At 42.5% G+C, this 18,271-nt stretch overlaps 1 protein-coding gene across 1 annotated transcript in view; it reads left to right on the forward strand.

The window, feature by feature from the left end:
• DENND6A (DENN domain containing 6A) overlaps positions 1-18,271 on the forward strand; it is a 121,887-nt gene that overhangs the window by 55,996 nt on the left and 47,620 nt on the right. Inside the window, exons 7-10 of the mRNA XM_082265514.1 lie at positions 2,539-2,618; positions 10,566-10,628; positions 13,861-13,916; positions 16,013-16,135. Coding sequence (XP_082121640.1) covers positions 2,539-2,618; positions 10,566-10,628; positions 13,861-13,916; positions 16,013-16,135 — 322 coding nt within the window. The remainder of the gene's footprint in view (positions 1-2,538; positions 2,619-10,565; positions 10,629-13,860; positions 13,917-16,012; positions 16,136-18,271) is intronic.

The following is an 18,271-nucleotide window of genomic DNA, read 5'->3' on the forward strand; positions in this document are numbered from 1 at the left end:
GGGGCAGCGCACAGTTTTTTGTCACATTGCAAAATAGAATCCCAGGTGGTAAATTCTCCATCAGACCTCCTCAGTGCGACTGCCCATACGTCCGGCTCGCAGTCCATAGTGTCTTTTTCTGCAGCATTGGAAGTTCTGGCATCAAAGGTTGCTCTTAGTCAGGGCAAGTCCTTTCTACCGCTGCTGTGGATGGTGGTCACCACGGATGCCAGCCTGTTGGGCTGGGGCGGGTGCTGGACGACCCCTGTGCCCAGGGAGTCTGGTCGACAGAGGAGTCTTCTTTACCAATCGATATTCTGGTACTCAGAGCAATCGAGATTTGTCTGATCTATGGACAAATCGACTGCTCGGTCTCCCGGTTCGGACCCAATCAGACACTGCCATGGCTGTGGCCTACATCAATCATGAAATGGGCCCAGAGTGTGCCCGGGTGGCCCAGGTGGTGGCTGAGATTCTGACGTGGGTGGAAGGATAGGTTCCGGCTCTCTCCCCAGTTCACATTTTGGGAGTGGAGAATTGGCAAGCAGATTACCTGAGTCATCAGGGGCATGGTCCCTTCATCCAGAGGTATTACTTCTCATGTGTGTCTGTTGGGGGACCCCGGAGGTCGACCTGTTTGCTTTTCGGCTAAATAAAGAGGTGCAAAGGTTCATGGCCAGAGTTCGAGATCCTCTGGCCGATGCCACAGAGGCATTGGTAACTCCTTGGAGCCAGTATCGGCTGACTTATGCCTTCCCTCCGATACAGCTGTTGTTGAGGTTTCTCCGCAGGATGGTGGTGGAGAAAGTTTTGGTGATTCTGGTGGCTCCAGACTGGCCTTGTCGGTCTTGGTACGCAGCTCTGGTAAAGATGGTCGTCATGCCTCCCTGGCGGTTGCCTTTGAGGGAGGACCTGCTGTCTCGGGCAGATCCTCCATCCTGCTTTACGGTTGTGGTTTTTAACACCATGGCTGTTGAAGGCCAGGTGCTGAGAGATTGCGGTTTCTCTGAGTCTGTGCTTTCTACCCTGCTGGGGGCTAGAACAGCGACTTCCAGAAATAATTATCTTTGCACCTGGAAGATGTATATTTCATGATGTGAATCACAGTAATTGCACCCTTGCCTTTTTTTCAGTGGCTAGGGCTTTGTCTTTCTGGCAGAGAGGAGTTGTGCAATGCTTGACCTTGGGGCATGATCAAGGACCAAATGTCGGCTTTAGTGATGTACTTCCGACGCCCGTTGGCTGCTAATACCTTGATTCGCACCTTTCTTCAAGGGGTGTGTCATATGGCTCGTCCGAGACGATCCCCCTTGCTTCCGTGGGATTTGACATTGGTTTTGTCTATTCTTCAAAAGCTTCTTTTTGAGAATATAGGGACATATCTCTGCCTTTGTTATATCAGAAGGTACCTTTTGGTGGCTATTACTTCTGCTCGCAGAGTGTCTGAGTTTGCGGCACTTTCCTGTCATTCGCCTTATTTGGTCATCCACAGAGATAAAGTGGTTCTCCAACCTAATTCGTTTTTTCTTCCTGCGGTGGTGTCTGATTTCCATTTAAATAAAGACATAGTTTCACCTTCACTCTGTCCTTAGCCTAAACATCCCAAGGAAATTGCCTTGCACTCTGTGTAATGTGTAATCTCTGGATATGATTTGGGCGATCAGGGTTAACCGGTTGGCCACGGAGACCTTTAGGAAATCAGACTCTTATTTTTTTTTTTTTTGAGGGATCTTGTAAGGGTTTGGCTGCATCTGCTGTGACTATATCCAGATGGATTAGGCAGACTTTGTGGAATTCTCTACCACAAGAGGTGGTTTCTGCGGGAAGTATGGTGGCTTTCAAAAGACTCTTAGACGTACATCTCAAGGATCAGAACATTCAGGGTTATGTGAGATGATTACGGCCACACACACCTACACAGGTTGAACTGGATGGACTATTGTCTTTATTCAACCTCACCTACTATGTAACTATGACTTCACATAAAACAAAAGAATGTACAGACTCCAACAACCTAACCAACTATTTAATTCTGTTTTATTCTTCAAAGCAAGGTCCCCTATCCATCAATGTCTCCATTTTGTTGAGAAATCCCTTTAAAAAATACCACCCTATATTTCTAGTTGTGGCCATCTTGAGTGAGGTCAGATGATCCATGTGGCATTTACTTCCTGGAATCCATCAGCCCTTAGCTCAGGCATGTAGGCAGGAGGGTGTGCTTAGTTGAGAAAGCTCCTCGTCCAGATGAAAGAAAAAAATGTCTATGAAGGCTGGGATAATTTTGTAGCATTTTGGCCTAGACCAGAAATCAGAAAGCAAATGAAGAAATGTAAAAAAAAAAAAAAAAAAAATATATATATATATATCCACTATATATCCACACACATATACACCTAGCATAATATTAATGTTTTATAAGGTATAATTTACCTTCCTAGTAATTTACTTATGCTAGCAGCATATAGATTAAAAATGCTTAATGTTGAGTGAGCGAGTTTAGTTCCGCTTTGAAACTGACTCTAAACCTAGGCCTAACCCTTTCCTTTCTTCTTTCTGCAGCTTGCAGTGATGTAGACCGATGGCCCCCTCCTATGCCAGGGAAGACTTTGCATCTGCCAATTATGGGACTCGTCATAAAGGTATGTGCCACCTAAGTGGGGGGAATTTTATCATTCTTAAAACGTGGCGGGATAGCACAAAGTGGAACTGGGCAAATAGTATTTGGTACCTGCTATGTTCCCATATGTTTTTGGATCACCCATTGTACTTTATGGTCATTTGACGTGAGTCAATAGATTCTCACTCTTTTACTTCCCAGGCAAATTGTGATTTGCCAATTCTCTTGCTTGCCTTTTCAGGGTTTACGCAAGAAATCATTTGGAGCATCCCAGTTTTCAATCAACTGAAAATAGTTTGCCTGTATTTAGGCTCATTTCATAAAGATGATGAGCTGTGTCTCTGTTAATGCTCTGTCTGTTCTGTGCAGATAAACAACCTTTTAATCAGCTGCCATAGCTTCCATTATTCTTTACAGATGAATGGAGTTCTCATTCAGACACATCAGGGGTTGACGCAGACACAGATAACGGAGGCTAGAAAATGCGCAGGAATGCTTTCTTGTAATTGCTGGTGCCCATGCCTGCAATAACCCCCGATGTGCCTGGTGACAGCTTCATTCAATAGAGATGACAGATATAACACAATAGCTTAGAAACCAAGGGGATGGAGTATGCTGGTTCCTATGCTACATTAAATGCCCCACTGTGAACTCTATGTAACAGTGCAGGAACGCTTACTAATATGTCCTTTGCTCTTGGCCTGTTAATATCCGATCGTATGACCAAATGCAGGGGATGTGTGGGCAAGAGTACCAGTCTGCGATTGTAGCACATATGCCTGATACATTATGTTGAGATCACAGCGGGACAGCAAAGTGGTGGTGATGAGTGCCTAGCAAGGGGGTGAGCCGTAATCCAAAATTTCACAAGAGGTGTAAAAGCAAAAATATAATAAGACATCCCCCGGGTTACAAACAAGATAGGTTCTGTAGGTTTTTTTCTTAAAGTAGAACTAAGATTGAAAACTAAAAACCATAATGTGATAAAACTAAGTAGGATGTAAAATATGTCTGTGTTTGTTTGTCTTGTAAATGCACGTATTTAGAGAAATGTACCTGCTTCCTTTATTGTGGAGACAACACATCTTCCTCATTTTCCAACTCTTTCCGTTGTCCCCTTTTGCGTTATGCTGTTATTGAGGAGACTATAGCGCAGCGGCGTCATTAGGGAGTGTTGCTTCCTTTCCTTAGAATGCCCTAGTGTGTCAATCAACTTAGAAGAAATGCCAAGGCTTCACCCACTCTTCTCACATTCAGTCCGCCTATGCCCCTCCTATGCTTTTCCCATGTCCCATCTTTGCCTCTGTCCACTGCCCATTGAATCATGGGAACTGTAGTTCCCTGTGCAAGACATAGACGCTAGCATAGTGGAGGGCAATGACATGCTCTCTCTGCAAGACTCTTCCCAGCAGCACTATCTGAATCCAGCGGCACAGGCTCAGGGTTAGAGCAAGCAATTGCAGGTGTAAAATGAGGTAACCATAATTCTATTTATTATATTTAATAATAGAACAAAGGTGTAATAGATAATCTAAAACCATATAGATAAATCTACAACACTAGCAGCGCTAATGAACATATTCTGCTGATCACAGTATTAAGGTCACTCCTGCATGGAAAAATTGATGACTGAGTCTGGAATTCTAATCCCAATCAATACAAGTGAGTCACAGTCCAAAACACAGGGAAAGGGTGTGAAGGATCTCTTAATCATCCACCGAGCTTCCACCAATCACCGGTGATCCCCCCTTTCTCTGAAAACTCACCAGATGATCTATCAAAACTCTCCCTCAGAGGATACACCAATCCACCAATAAGCGACTCCAAATTCATCAGATCGAAGTTCCATGTGATATTTAATAGCCTTCATACAACACTCCATTCAAGATATCATGTAAATAAATAGAGTGGGGGCACATAGTGTAATTCCGCAACTTTTAATGTCACAAAATCAAAACACATCAGCCCCTCTCCCCTCAAGATGTCTACTTACAGAAAAGCATAAGAATAAAGGCATTCAGTAAAAGTATGCACGCTCTGTGACCCCCGCTGCATCGGTCCCGTGTTCTCCAAGTACCTGTAGCGTGGCCCAGCGTGGCATCAGTATTCAGGCGACCGCGCACACACGCCCTGACGCGTTTCGTCGTAAGGACTTCCACTGAGAGCGTGTGTGCGCAGCTCGGTCGGCCGATATTTGTATAGCTACAGGCGCAGGCACACTAAGCGCACTCGCCATTGACCCGGAAGCGAACGGGACTCTCTAACTTCAGTTCTCAAGACGTCAGCGCCTGTGATAGTGCTTCTGCCTGGACGCTACGTCCGCATATACCGCATACATACTACTTCCGGCGAGTGAAACCACATTAAAAAATGCTCGGACTGCAAACCGTATCGCGGATATATGTCCCATATTCACTTATGACACTTATGTACGGCATCCATACATTTATCTAAATGCCTATCATTGTACATATATAAAAGTTATACTCAACTTGGTCATAAAACATATTAAATCAAAAACATGTTAGTGTAAACATAAAATCACATCAATTGGCTAATCACAGAGAATGAATAATATTCTAAAACAATAGCAGATACGAACATACAATATTGGACAAAAATATTGGACAAATTACATACTCCAGCATTTACAGATAATATATAAATAAATAAATATAGGTAAATCCTAAAAAATTGCCCCAATCTACCTTAATGACCCGGAGCCATAAAAAATTAATAATTTTTCTTAAAATTCATAAAAACTTCTTAAAATCCCGCTTAAAAAAAAGGGGACGACACCAAGAATAAAAGCTAGAAAGAATTGATTAAAACTAGACTGCACATTGATGACCCACATATAATATTAATAGTTATTGATTAAAACAATTAATCTATAAATCTATATTTAAACCTTTGGAATGTAAGGATTCTGTAAGATAGATCCAGTGTGTAACGAACCTCAGCGTAAAAAGGAATGAAACCGCCGTTTAGTGGATGTACAACCTTTGCAGCATGTACGAATTACCCCTGTAGCACACCAGCATACGAATAATCATCCAAAGAGGAGCCCCAAACAATCGAACAGCCTTCTGTATAATAAATCCCCCTCCAAAAACGAGACAAAGCTCCGAGTTGAGGGTAAAACGGGAACAACATTTATTGGAAGAACACAGCACACTTTTATACAGAATTTGGAACATCCTTCCCCCAACAACCGCTTTCCCATTGGTCAATTGCACAGTACCTGCAGTTCCCCATAAGGTCTTCTCCGGCCATGCAAATGAGTGCCTCTCCAGCCATACAAATGAGGGCTTGAAAATGAGTCAGCAGTGATTGGTCAGATAGCTTGACCAGAAGGACTGTCATGTGCAAGGAGACAGAAGCCCCCAGGGGGTAATCAATGTACACAATGCCAGACACCGAACAATGGTTCCCTAACGAGCCCTCAATACACATTACTCTGAGTGTCAATACATCCCTTAGCAGACAACAGGTGAGGTCATTAGCACACCTGACAATAGGTGAATGGAAAGCCACCTCAGACCAAAAGCAACATTGTTTAGACAGCCCGTCTCCACATTGAACTTCCTGGAATGACCATATTAGGAGTGCACTTCCTGTGCCTTACAGTTTACAGGAATAAGGTTTAGCTTCCAGGATAGAGGCAAGACTCCATTAGCCACATGGTTAACGAAACACAAAAATGCATAACTCCCAGTCTACTGAACAGAACCCCCACATTCAACCCATCCCCAGATAGCCTGGATCTGAGCGCTCAACATATCCAAACAGCGCTCAGATGCCACACACACAGTCAAATCGCCATGGGGTTTACGTTTAGCATGGGCTGATGAGAGAGTCCATAGTCACATTGCAGGAGGCGAGCAACCAGGCTTCTCCGATGCCCAGTGGCGAGATTGGTCTCGTCACACAGTGTGTTTCGCGTTTAGAGAGTTCGCGGAAGCACTATCACAGGCGCTGACGTCTTGAGAACACAAGTTAGAGAGTCCCGTTCGCTTCCGGGTCAACAGCGAGTGCGTTTAGTGCGCCTGCGCCGGTAGCTATACAAATATCGGCCGACCGCGCCGCACACACACTCTCAGTGGAAGTCCTTACAACGAAATGGGTCAGGGCGTGTGTGCGCGGTCGCCTGAATACTGATGCCACGCTACAGGTACTTGGAGAACACGGGACCGATGCAGTGGGGGTCACAGAGCGTGCATACTTTTACTGAATGCCTTCATTCTTATGCTTTTCTGTAAGTAGACATCTTGAGGGGAGAGGGGCTGATGTGTTTTGATTTTGTTCCATTAAAAGTTGTGGAATTACACTATGTGCCCCCACTCTATTTATTTACATGATATCTTGAATGGAGTGTTGTATGAAGGCTATTAAATATCACATGGAATTTCGATCTGATGAATTTGGAGTCGCTTATTGGTGGATTGGTATATCCTCTGAGGGAGAGTTTTGATCGATCATCTGGTGAGTTTTCAGAGAGAGGGGGGATCACCGGTGATTGGTGGAAGCTCGGTGGATGATTAAGAGATCCTTCACACCCTTTCCCTGTGTTTTGGACTGTGACTCACTTTTATTGATTGGGATTAGAATTCCGGACTCAGTCATCAATTTTTCCATGCAGGAGTGACCTTAATACTGTTATCAGCAGAATATGTTCATTAGCGCTGCTAGTGTTGTAGATTTATCTATATGGTTTTAGATTCTCTATTACACCTTTGTTATGCTTTCTTTATTATAGCAGCTGCTGAGACCCATTTTAGGGTTCTTTGTATATATATAATTGTATCTCTGTCAAATCAGAGCGCGGGGTGAGTGAGTTTTTTTGCATTAGTTGCGTAGGTGTGCATTTACTTCACTCCTTTCTATTATATTTAATAATATGTGTCATTTTCACGAGCTTTGTTAAGGGCTCACTAAAAATATATAGGCTTTCTTTAGTTGTAGTTTAAGTTGACTTTGTATGCATGATGGAACAGGTACTCCAGCCAAAAAAATGATTTTTATGTTTTTTTTATGTTTTTTAGCAAAGGGAAAGGTTAACGCCCCTGTAATGTTTGTTTTGCTGTCTGTGCCTTTGTTCAGAAAATTTCACCTCACCTTCTGTCCCTATGACAATTGGATTTAGATAATTTTGGGTTGTTGTGGAATAAAGTATTGGGGATAAGGCTTCAGTGGAGACACCTTTTTCCCATGGTAACTCTTACTGGCCTTAAAAGCAGGCGCTTGAGAGGCGTTAAAAACGCCCCTCAAACGCCTATGCAAATTATACAATGGTTAGCACGTAGTACTGTTTACACTATAAAAACATGAAGCCTTGGCACCGCGTTGCTTCAGAATAGAAGCTTCATGTCCAGTCAGGAGGTGTTTGAAGCCTTTCAGTGCCTTCCATTCAAGTCTATGGTAACGCTTCACAAACGCTTTGGCAGGCAGTTGCGGGGCGTTAAGATTAGTTTGTTAGTAATGGAATAGGCATTTGTGGAGTGGTTTTCCTGCGTCTTAACGCTCCTCAGACGCTTCAAAACTGCCTATAGGGCATTTGGGGAGCATTTTTAACTTGTCATTAACGCTTGTAAAGCACCAGTCCAACGTTCATATTAAAGTTTATTAACGCAGGTCTAACACCAATACTAACGCTATAGGAGCATTTGTTAAGCGTTAGAAATTGAGTGAAGTGTGAACAAGCCCTTACAGGAGTGAATTTCCCTCCTAGGGATAGATTTCCTCTCACTTCTGTTGTCTTCCCTCCACTTGTAAGTCGTTTGTAATTCAGATGTTTGTAACTCAGAGGACTGCTTGTATGTTATAGTTTACCAATTCTGACAATTGATAGCTGCAAAACTTTTCTTCTTTCTTTAAATGACCAAGCTATGATGAAAAAAAATGTTTCTGTAACTGCTTAAGAAGAATTGTTAGTGGGATTTAGACTTTAATTTATTAGGCTAAGGCCCTTTTCACACATGCGGACCGTTCAGATCCGCCTGTCAATTTTCCAGGTTGATCTGAACGGATGCCCCATGCATCTCTATGGGGCAGCGGATGTCAGCGGAGACATGTCCGCTGACATCCGATCCGATCCTGTCCGTCAAATCCGGACGGATGGAAACCCTATTTTCCCTCCGTCTGGCGGATCAGATCGGATGAGAACTGACAGGTGGTCCGTTCTCATCCGATTCCCCCATAGAGAACAGCGGGGATCTGACACCTCCGTCTCGGCACACAGAGCGGAGACGGAGCTGTCATCCGCCTGCTCAGCGAGGATCAACAGATTGATCCCCTGCTGAGCAGAACGGCTCAGTCGATGAAATGGAGCCGTGTGAAAGGGGCCTTCTAATTTAGGTTTTAAGTCCATCTGTATCTATGGGTCCACACCCTTTCCAGACAGTTCTGCTGTCCCAGGGTGTTTCCATTGTTCATTCTATGATGTCAATACATTTCTTGTCTTGTACCATTTTCCTTTAGATTAACTAAAACCATATAATATGAAGTCAAACCTAAACACTTTCAATGCAGATCCTTGCACTACATAGCTGAAGGTTATTCTAAAGGAAACTGAATAAGAAAATTGTATAATGTATGGCCAGCTTTAGATGGAGGAGACACTCTAAGACAGGAAGTGTGGTACTGGCTGGATCAAAAATAAAGGGAAAAAAAGCCTTGAAACAGAAAACGAATGCAGCCACCTCATTTAAGAGTTGGTAAGCTGCAATATGTTACATTTTTGTTTTTGCGTTTAGATACACTTTAGGCAGCTAGGCCTGCTAACATGATTGCTAAAAATGCTGCATATCTACAGGATTAGGGTAACGTGATAGGCTGTATTCAGAGATATTAGGTAGACCAATGGGTGATGTTTTATTGTAGACAGACTATGGTGTTTATGAAGAACACCATAGTCTGCAAAGCATGTGAACATATGAATATTCCCCAATGGAAATTTTAAAGTGGACTTAAACATTTAAATATCTGTTATATTATAGGGAACATTTAGAAATGTTCTTTGCGCCTAACCCTTAAAATGTACCTTTTGTCTGGAATTGCTTTTGAAAAATTGAAGTGCACTTCCTGGTATGGTATGTGAGTGTGTCTATGCCTACATCCTTCTGTCTGTATATCTGCAGTGCAAAATTCTCTAAGGTTAATCTAATCTTTAGTTGCCTCTGACTGCTAGTCTCAGGAGATTTGGAGTGAGATTTGACGATTTCACTACTGTGATGCTTACTGTACTCCTTGCTAGAGAGTCTGACACATGGAAGTAAAGCCCTGCCACTATCAAGATGGCTGCTTCCTGATAGAAACACACTGTACAGGGCATGATTGTAGTCAGTAATGGGGAAAAAAATCAGTTTTGGGTTGAACACAGAACATGCTGGTAACCAGTTTTTTCTCCCTGATAGTTTTTTTGGACACAGTTTCTATATTTGATTGTCTCTTTAAAAAATAGTCATCAATTTAAAATCCTTCTAATTGCAGCAGAATTTCTCTATAAAGCTTAACTCCAGGGAATTGAAAAAACTACAATGTCAGTGGGGCGCAGGTTGCCTATGATACCAATTACTTGTCTCCCTCCCGCGGGCTTCCCTTTCCATGCAACCCGGCCTGCCCACAACCTGGAGCATCTACCAGCCTGAGCTCTTCTATACAAGAAACTGCAAGAGTTAAATCAGTAGTTATATTTAAAGACACACTTAATCATTTTTAAAATCTAGACATACATACCTGAATTGGTGGGGGGGGTTTTATGTATGGAGTTCAGCTTTAATATTCTGTCCATTGTTTGTAATTTCACTGTCCTATCCTGAAGTATCCATTATGATAAAAAAGGTAGATTATCTGCTGACTTTTCTCTGAATATATTGGGATACAGGTATATGTTTTATGCTTTTTTTCTTGTGAGTGTTCTCTTTTTAACTACTCATTGTCCAACTTTACCTTTCAATCTCTCTGTTAGGTGCGAATACCAACCAGACATGACAAGCCAGGGACAACTCAGATAGTGGATATGACTCCACAGGTAAAAGTGGTTGAATGGGGATATGTTGTTCTTGTGATTTCTTGGATAGATTTAAACCGGCCATAGGTTGATCGATATTCCAGTTCAGCTGGAATTGGCCAAATTTCATTCCATCTATGGGCAGGCTGGTTGTACTGAAGTCGATCTACCAATCTACTTCATTACAACCAGCAGTGATGGTTGTATTCTAATAGCAGAATACTGCTGCTGTCAGAAACCTGTAGCGCAGTGGGAGAAATTCCCCCATTAACACTGACTGTTGATGGGAGAATCAAGCGATTTTCTTTCCTTCAACCCATGGTTGAAGGAAAGAAAATTGCATAATGTGTGCCAAATCTTAAAGTAATCCTAGCACCAAGGAAAGCATTTAAAATTAATTGGGCATATTAAGTCTTTCAGAGGAAAAAGAATAAAGGTGTTTGCTCACCAAATGTCTCTTCTAGTCGCTAGTAAAACCATTGGGAGTTGAGCTATACTCTACTCCTTTTTGTATATTCATCTTCCTTTCTCGAATGTTCCCCAATATGCCAAGTTTCTGTTCTCATACGATTGGGCTACCAGGGGCAGAGAGAGAGTAGACATCAGAACATAATAGAAATGCAGGCTCCTGATGCAAGTAATAATGACTGACATCTTCACCCTCCCCCCCCCCTCTTTTTGTCTTTTCCTCTGTGATCAAAGATGGTGGCTCTGTGCATGTGAATTTCCAGTTGTGTATTGAGTGTGCTGGTTACAATTTTGGCAAGGTAAATGACAAAAAATATTCAGATTAAACTACTTTAAAAGCTGTTCAATCATTTTTTCAGACAGCCACTGGGCTATTGCTCTTTAATGGCTGGTCTTAACAAATGGACCAAGAATTTTCCCCAAATTTCCGTTGATGCCCTTCTAAAATTGCTGCATTTGCCTCAAGACTCAATCAAAGCCACAGGGTACTGTGAAACAATGCTTCAACTTTTCCATCACTCTTATAAAGCAGGTAAAATAAGTATTCAACACATTACTATTTTTCTAGGTAAATATATTTCTAAAAGTGACATTACATTTTCATTACATGTCAGTAACAACCCATGCAATCCATACATACAAAGAAACCAAACAAATAAGTTCAGAAATTAAGTTATGTGTAATAAGATGGAATGACACAGGGAAAAAGTATTGAACACATGAAGAAAGGGATGTGCAAAAAGACATGGAAAGTGAAGACACCAGCTGAAATCTATTAGTAATTAGAAAGCAATCCTTCCCCTTGTCAATGCAACTTCATATCAGCTGGTTCAGTCTCAACTCATGGCCTATAAAAAGTCTCATTACCAAGGTGTCAAACAAGAAACATCTCATGATGGGTAAAAACAAAGAACTCTCTCAAGACCTTCCCAACCTTATTGTTGCAAAACATACTGATGGTAATGGTTACAGAAGGATTTCTAAACTTCTGAATGTTCAAGTGAGCACTGTTGGGGCCATGATCTGAAAGTGGAAAGAACATAATTTCACCATAAATTAGCCACAACCAGGTGCTCCTCACAAGATTTCTGACAGATGAGTGAAAATAAATATTAGTAGAGTTGTCCAAGAGCCAAGGACCAGGTGAGCTTTAAAAAGACCTGGAATTAGCAGGTACAATTGTTTAAAAAAAAAACAATAAGTAATGCACTCAACAGCCATGGCCTGTATGCACGCTCACCACGCAAGACTCCATTAATGAAGAAAAAGCATGTTGAAGCTCGTTTAAAGTTTGCTGCACAACATTTAGACAAGCCTGTGAAATATAGTCTGGTCAGATGAGAACAAAATTGAACTCTTTGGATGCCTTAATACATACTATGTTTGAAGGTCAAATTGCACTGCAAAACATCCCAAAAACACCGTACCAACAGTAAGTTTGGAGGTGGGAACATCATTGTGTGGGGCTGTTTTTCACCATATGGTGCTAGCAAACTTCATGTCATTGAAGGAAGGATGAATGGAGAAATGTACCGAGACATTCTTGATGTATATCTGCTGTCATCTACCAGGATGGTAATGAAACGAGGGTGGACATTTCAGCAAGACAATGACTCCCAACGCAAATCCAAGGAAATTCTCAATTGGTTTCAAAGACAGAAAATAAAGCTGCTAGAATGGCCCAGCCAATCACCTGACTTGAATCCAGTAGAACATCTATGGAAAGAACTAAAGATCAGAGCTCCTAGAAGAGGCCCATGGAACCTTCAAGATTTGAAGAATGTTTGTGTGGAAAAAAAATAGGCCAAAATCACACCTGAGCAATGCATGCGTCTAGTATCTCCACACAGGATGCATCTTGAAGCTGTCATTAAAGCGGAGTTCCACCCAAAAGTGGAACTTCCGCTTTAGGGAGTCCTGACCCCCCGACATGCCACATTTGGCATGTCATTTTTTGGGGGGGGGGAGCGGGTACCTAGTTTTGACAGGTACCCGCTCCCACTTCCGCTCGGAGCGCCGCGGCGCCCTGAGCGGAAGTTCTCCTCTCCCCCTCCCTCCCTGCAATCTTCTGGGACACGTCAGAGGTCCCAGAAGATTGCCGGCCAATCACGGCGCGCAGCACGACTCGCGCATGCGCAGTGGGTACCCGGCTGTGAAGCCGCAAACTGTAACAGCCGGGTGCCCACAGCAGTGATGCCGAGGGAGAGGATCGAGGCTTCGGGCGGCCGCATCGCTGGACCGTTGGACAGGTGAGTAAATGGCTGGAACTCCGCTTTAACAAAGGATTTTGTACCAAGTATTAAATACACTTCAGTTAGCGTGTTCAATACTTGCAATTTTGAAACCAGTCTCCCCCTTTCCCCTATTCCCCTTTTCAAAGTCACAAGCTTTGTACTTAATCTTTACACTTAAATTTTAAATAGCTGCTGTGTTTATCCATATATTGATATGACAGACTATATCCATCAAAAGGACAGTACTTTGTGTAATACTGATAAAACCACAATTTGGTTTTTCAATGGATAAATCAAACACATACATGTATAAAACCCGAAAAAATGAATCCTTTTAAAATTTGTAAAAAGCACTTAAAAATATAAAACAATAATACGTGCCTTTTCTATGCATTGAAATATGTTGAACAAAGCTACCCAGCGTAGCTCAATGCATATGATGTGGATTTTACAAAGAAGTATCAGTACCTGAGCTTTTTCACAGAATATATAACTCCTGATCTTTATTGTACTGTATTCCTATGACAGTTTCTTTTCTTTCCTTATTTTAGACAGATGCACAAATTTCTGTGTCATTACCAACCATCCATGAAGTTGATCTGTTCAGGTATAAGCATAACAGTATATAATGTAATTCCAAGTTGCCTTGTTTGCAGGTGTTAGAGTGGAAGAGAAGCCTGACTCTGGTCTATTTAAGAACATCACCTCTTCCTACTTTATCCTACATATCCTGTATCAAAAATATTTGTGTACTGATTTATTTTTAGGCCGGTCATGTGATCCAGTAGCTCTGACTCCCCTGTGTAAGCGAGCAGCAGCTGCTGCAGGGGAGAGGAGGGAGTGTGCAGACAAAGGCTGGGCCATGGGAGCCTAAGGGTGGCGCCACAGCTCCGGGAACTCACAGCTGTTACACTGGGGAGGCAGAGCTGCTAAACTATGTGACCTGACAGAATTAAAAATAGGTAAGTACACAGATCTTTTTCTACAGGGTTTGCTGGATAAGTAGGAGAAAGAGGGAAGGAACATTTTTAAAAATATTTAGACTTGGGCTTTATTGCCACTTTAAGATTTTGTATTAAGCTTCATTGTTAAATGATGTTACACAGTGTAAGAAGCTGTATTGCTTCAGTACAGAGAGAGAAAAAGGCACAAAGAAACGCGCAATAAACAAAGGGAAAAGCGCAATCTTAAACAGTTAAACAATAAATAAAATAAAATCAAAAAAAACTTGTGTCACATGTAACCGCATTTGGTAAGCACTTTGGCCATGGGTGCTGCTCAACCTGTGGCCCTCCAGCTGTTACGGAATTACTTGTTCCATATTGCGTCTGCCTTTGGGAGTCATGCTTGTAACTGTCAGCCCTGCAATGCCTCATGGGACTTGTAGTTTTTCAACAGCTGGAGGGCAACAGGTTGAGCACCCATGCCTTGGGGTCATAGGAGAATGAACACTCACACTATGGCCAGTGGTACAGGGTAACCAGCAACTCCAGACTGGATCATCTCTAGTGTGTGCTGGGGAAAGTAGATGACTTGCAAGATCATAAACTTCCTGTGTCTCTTTCTCACTTTATTTTTAAGCCCAGTGCATCCCCTTGTGCGCGATTAACTTGGGTACACCTGCAAAAGTATTCTTGTTTTGGTGCTATAATTGTGACCTAATTTATGGATTGTTGGTGGTCTCCTTTCTACAGGCATATAGTGTGGCTAGTGCTGAGTGTTCATTTGTTAATGGTACTTCTTCTGTACAACTAGGAGCTGTTGACATTGCAGTACGCGCACGTGTGTGGTTGCTTGCACTGTTAAAACACTCACCAACCTAACAAATTGCAGATACAAGCATAGGAAAATCTAGTATGTTAAATTCATGCTTGCAGTGTTTTTCTTGTTCGTAAATTGTTTTTTATTCACTTGCAATGTGCCTTGCTAGAAAATTTGACAAGTCTAGGAATTCTCTTCTCTAGCACAGCTCCCTTCCTCCTTATGTCATAGCCCGCTCATTTTCTGTGCTGGCCCAGCCCCTCCACCTCTCACTTCCCTATGTAAATTACTATGTAGCAACAGGGGAAGAGTGAAAGGGAAAACCATAGAGTGTTAGAGTCCTTTCACAGGGTGCAGTCCGTTCTCTGCTCAGAGGGGGATCGGTCTGCCGATCCCCACTGAGCAGGCGGATGACAGCTCCGTCTCCGCTCTGTGTGCGGAGACAGAGCTGTCAGGTTCCCTGGTGTCCTCCATGGGGGAATCGGATGAGAACGGACCGCCTGTCCATTCTCATCTGATCTGCTGGACAGATGGAAAATAGCGTTTCCATCGGTCCGGATTTCACGGATAGGATCAGAATAGGATAGCAGCAGGTGTCAGCGGAGATGTCTCCGCTGATATCCCACTGCCCCATAGGGATGCATGGAGCATCCGATCACGTCCGCCTGAAAAACTGACAGGTGGATCTGATTAGCTCGTTCGTGTGAAAGGACCCTTACTAAAGGGACAAAGTCTAGGTCTATCGGGTTTCTGACATCAAATTCAAAATGGCGGCAAAGACATAGGAGCATAGGGAACATGGGTATAAGCTGTTCTAGGAGTGGGTCTTCAAGAGATGTCACACTTTATGGTTTTTCTATTCGCACAGGTTCAATTTAATGTGATTTTCTTTTATGAGCTGAACTTTTATGTGATTTAAAACCGGCTGCTCTTTTTGTATAGGTGCTTTTCCCCAGTCTTCTTCCACATCCAGCTGCTATGGGAATTGGTATTGCTTGGGGAACCTCTGGTGGTAATGGCTCCTTCTCCTTCACAGTCTTCTGAAACTGTGCTAGCCCTTATAGGGTAAGTCTTTATAAAATCTTCAATTTATACACTCACCGGACACTTTATTTGGTACACCTTGCTGGTATCGGGTTGGACCCCCTTTGCCTTCAGAACTGCCCTAATTCATTATGGCATAGATCAAACAAGGTGTTGGAAACATTCATCAGAGATTTTGGTCCACGTTGACATAATAGCATCATGCAGTCGCTGCAGATGTCTCAGCTGCACATCCATGATGATAATCTCCTGTTACACCACATCCCAAAGGTGCTCTATTGGACTGAGATCTGGTGACTGTGGAGGCCATTGGAGTACACTGAACTCATTGTCATGTTCAAGAAACCAGTTTGAGATGATTTGAACTTTGTGATATGGTGCATTATCCTGCTGGAAGGAGCCATCAGAAGATGGTTACACTGTAGTCATAAAGGTGGTCAGCAACAATACAAAGGTAGGCTGTGGGATTTAAATGATGCTCAGTTGGTACCAAGAGGCCCAATGTGTGCCAAGAAAATATCCTCCACATCATTAAACCACCACCAGCTGAATCGTTGATACAAAACAGGATGGATCCATGCTTTTATGTTGTTTACGTCCAAATTCTGACCCTACCATCTGAATGTTTCAACTGAAATCAAAACTCATCATACCAGGCAACGTTTTTCCAATCTTCTATTGTCCAATTTTGGTGAGCCTGTGCGAATTGTTGCCTCCGTTTTCTTAGCTGACAGGAGTGGCACCCGGTGTGGTCTTCTGCTGCTGTACATAGTTACATAGGTTGAATAAAGACATCAGTCCATCCAGTTCAACCTGTAAAGGTGTGTGTGTGTGTGTGTGTGTGTGTGTGTGTGTCAGTGGCCTGCTCATTTCCCATAACCCTGAATGTTGGGATCTGTGAGATGCATGTCCAAGAGGCTTTTAAAAGTAGCCATACTCCCCGCAGCTACCACCAATTGTGGATGAGAGTTCCAAATTCTCACCGCCCTTACAGTGAAGAACCCCTTACGCAGCTTAAAGTTAAACCGCCTCTCCTCTAATCTCATTGTGTGCCCACGTGTAGCCCATCTGCTTTAACCCTCCTCTTATGTTAGGGTCAGAACCGACCCGTTTTCAGGTTTTGAATGTCTATAAGTATCACATAAATTTGTTTATTGCATCAAGATTTTTTTACTTTGTCAGGAACCTCTATTTAAACAATGTAATAGAAAAATAATCCTTTTCACTGAATTATAAAATACTGTGGTGAAAATTAAGACGTTTATGGTGTTAGGGTCAATTCTGACCCAGTTATAATATAGGATTATAGGACACTAATAATCCAAAACTGAAATCATAAACACTCTCTCTGCTTAGTAACACTGACAGCCAATCCCCTCTCAACCCTGTGAGCTGTAGTTAGGGAGGGGCCTATCTCTTTGCCTGCTTGTCTGCTTCTCTAAATAAAGTGAAGAAACATAGGACCAATACATTTCAGAGTTGCTGACTTTATTTTACCATTTTTTAAATTTGAAAATGAGAGGTATGCTATCAAAAGAAAGGTCTAAGGGGTCACACCAAAAATATTAAAACCTTTTCAAGGATAAAGAAGCCTAACAAGGTAACCAAGAGGTAAGAAACAAATTGGATGATAAATAATTGTTCAGAGGGTATTTTATGGCTGATTTAAAACACGGTCAAAACCGACCCTAAACATCATGGATAGTAACAGAAAGCTAACATAAGAGGAGGGTTAAGGTTCGATGTGTTGTGCATTCAGAGATGGTATTCTGCATCCCTTGGTTGTAACAAGTGGTTTTTTGAGTTACTGTTGCCTTTCTATCATCTCGAACCATTCTGCCAATTTTTCTCGGACCTCTGACGTCAACAAGGTATTTTCGTTCACACAACTGCCGCTACCTGGATATTTCGCTTTTTCGGACCATTCCCAGGAGATCAGCAGTTTTTGAAATACTCAGACCAGCCCAGCTGGCACCAACAATCGTGGCGCGGTCAAAGTCACTTAAATCCCCTTTCTTCCCCATTGTGATGCTCAGGTTGTAACTTCAGCAAGTCCTCTTCACCATGTCTAGATGCCTAAATGCATTGAGTTGCTGGCATTCGATTGGCTGATAAGCATTTAGTGTTACCTAAGCAATTGAACAGGTGTACCCAATA

Source organism: Pelophylax lessonae (genome assembly GCF_965119305.1).
Source record: "Pelophylax lessonae genome assembly, chromosome: 8".
Taxonomy (NCBI): Eukaryota; Metazoa; Chordata; class Amphibia; order Anura; family Ranidae; genus Pelophylax; species Pelophylax lessonae.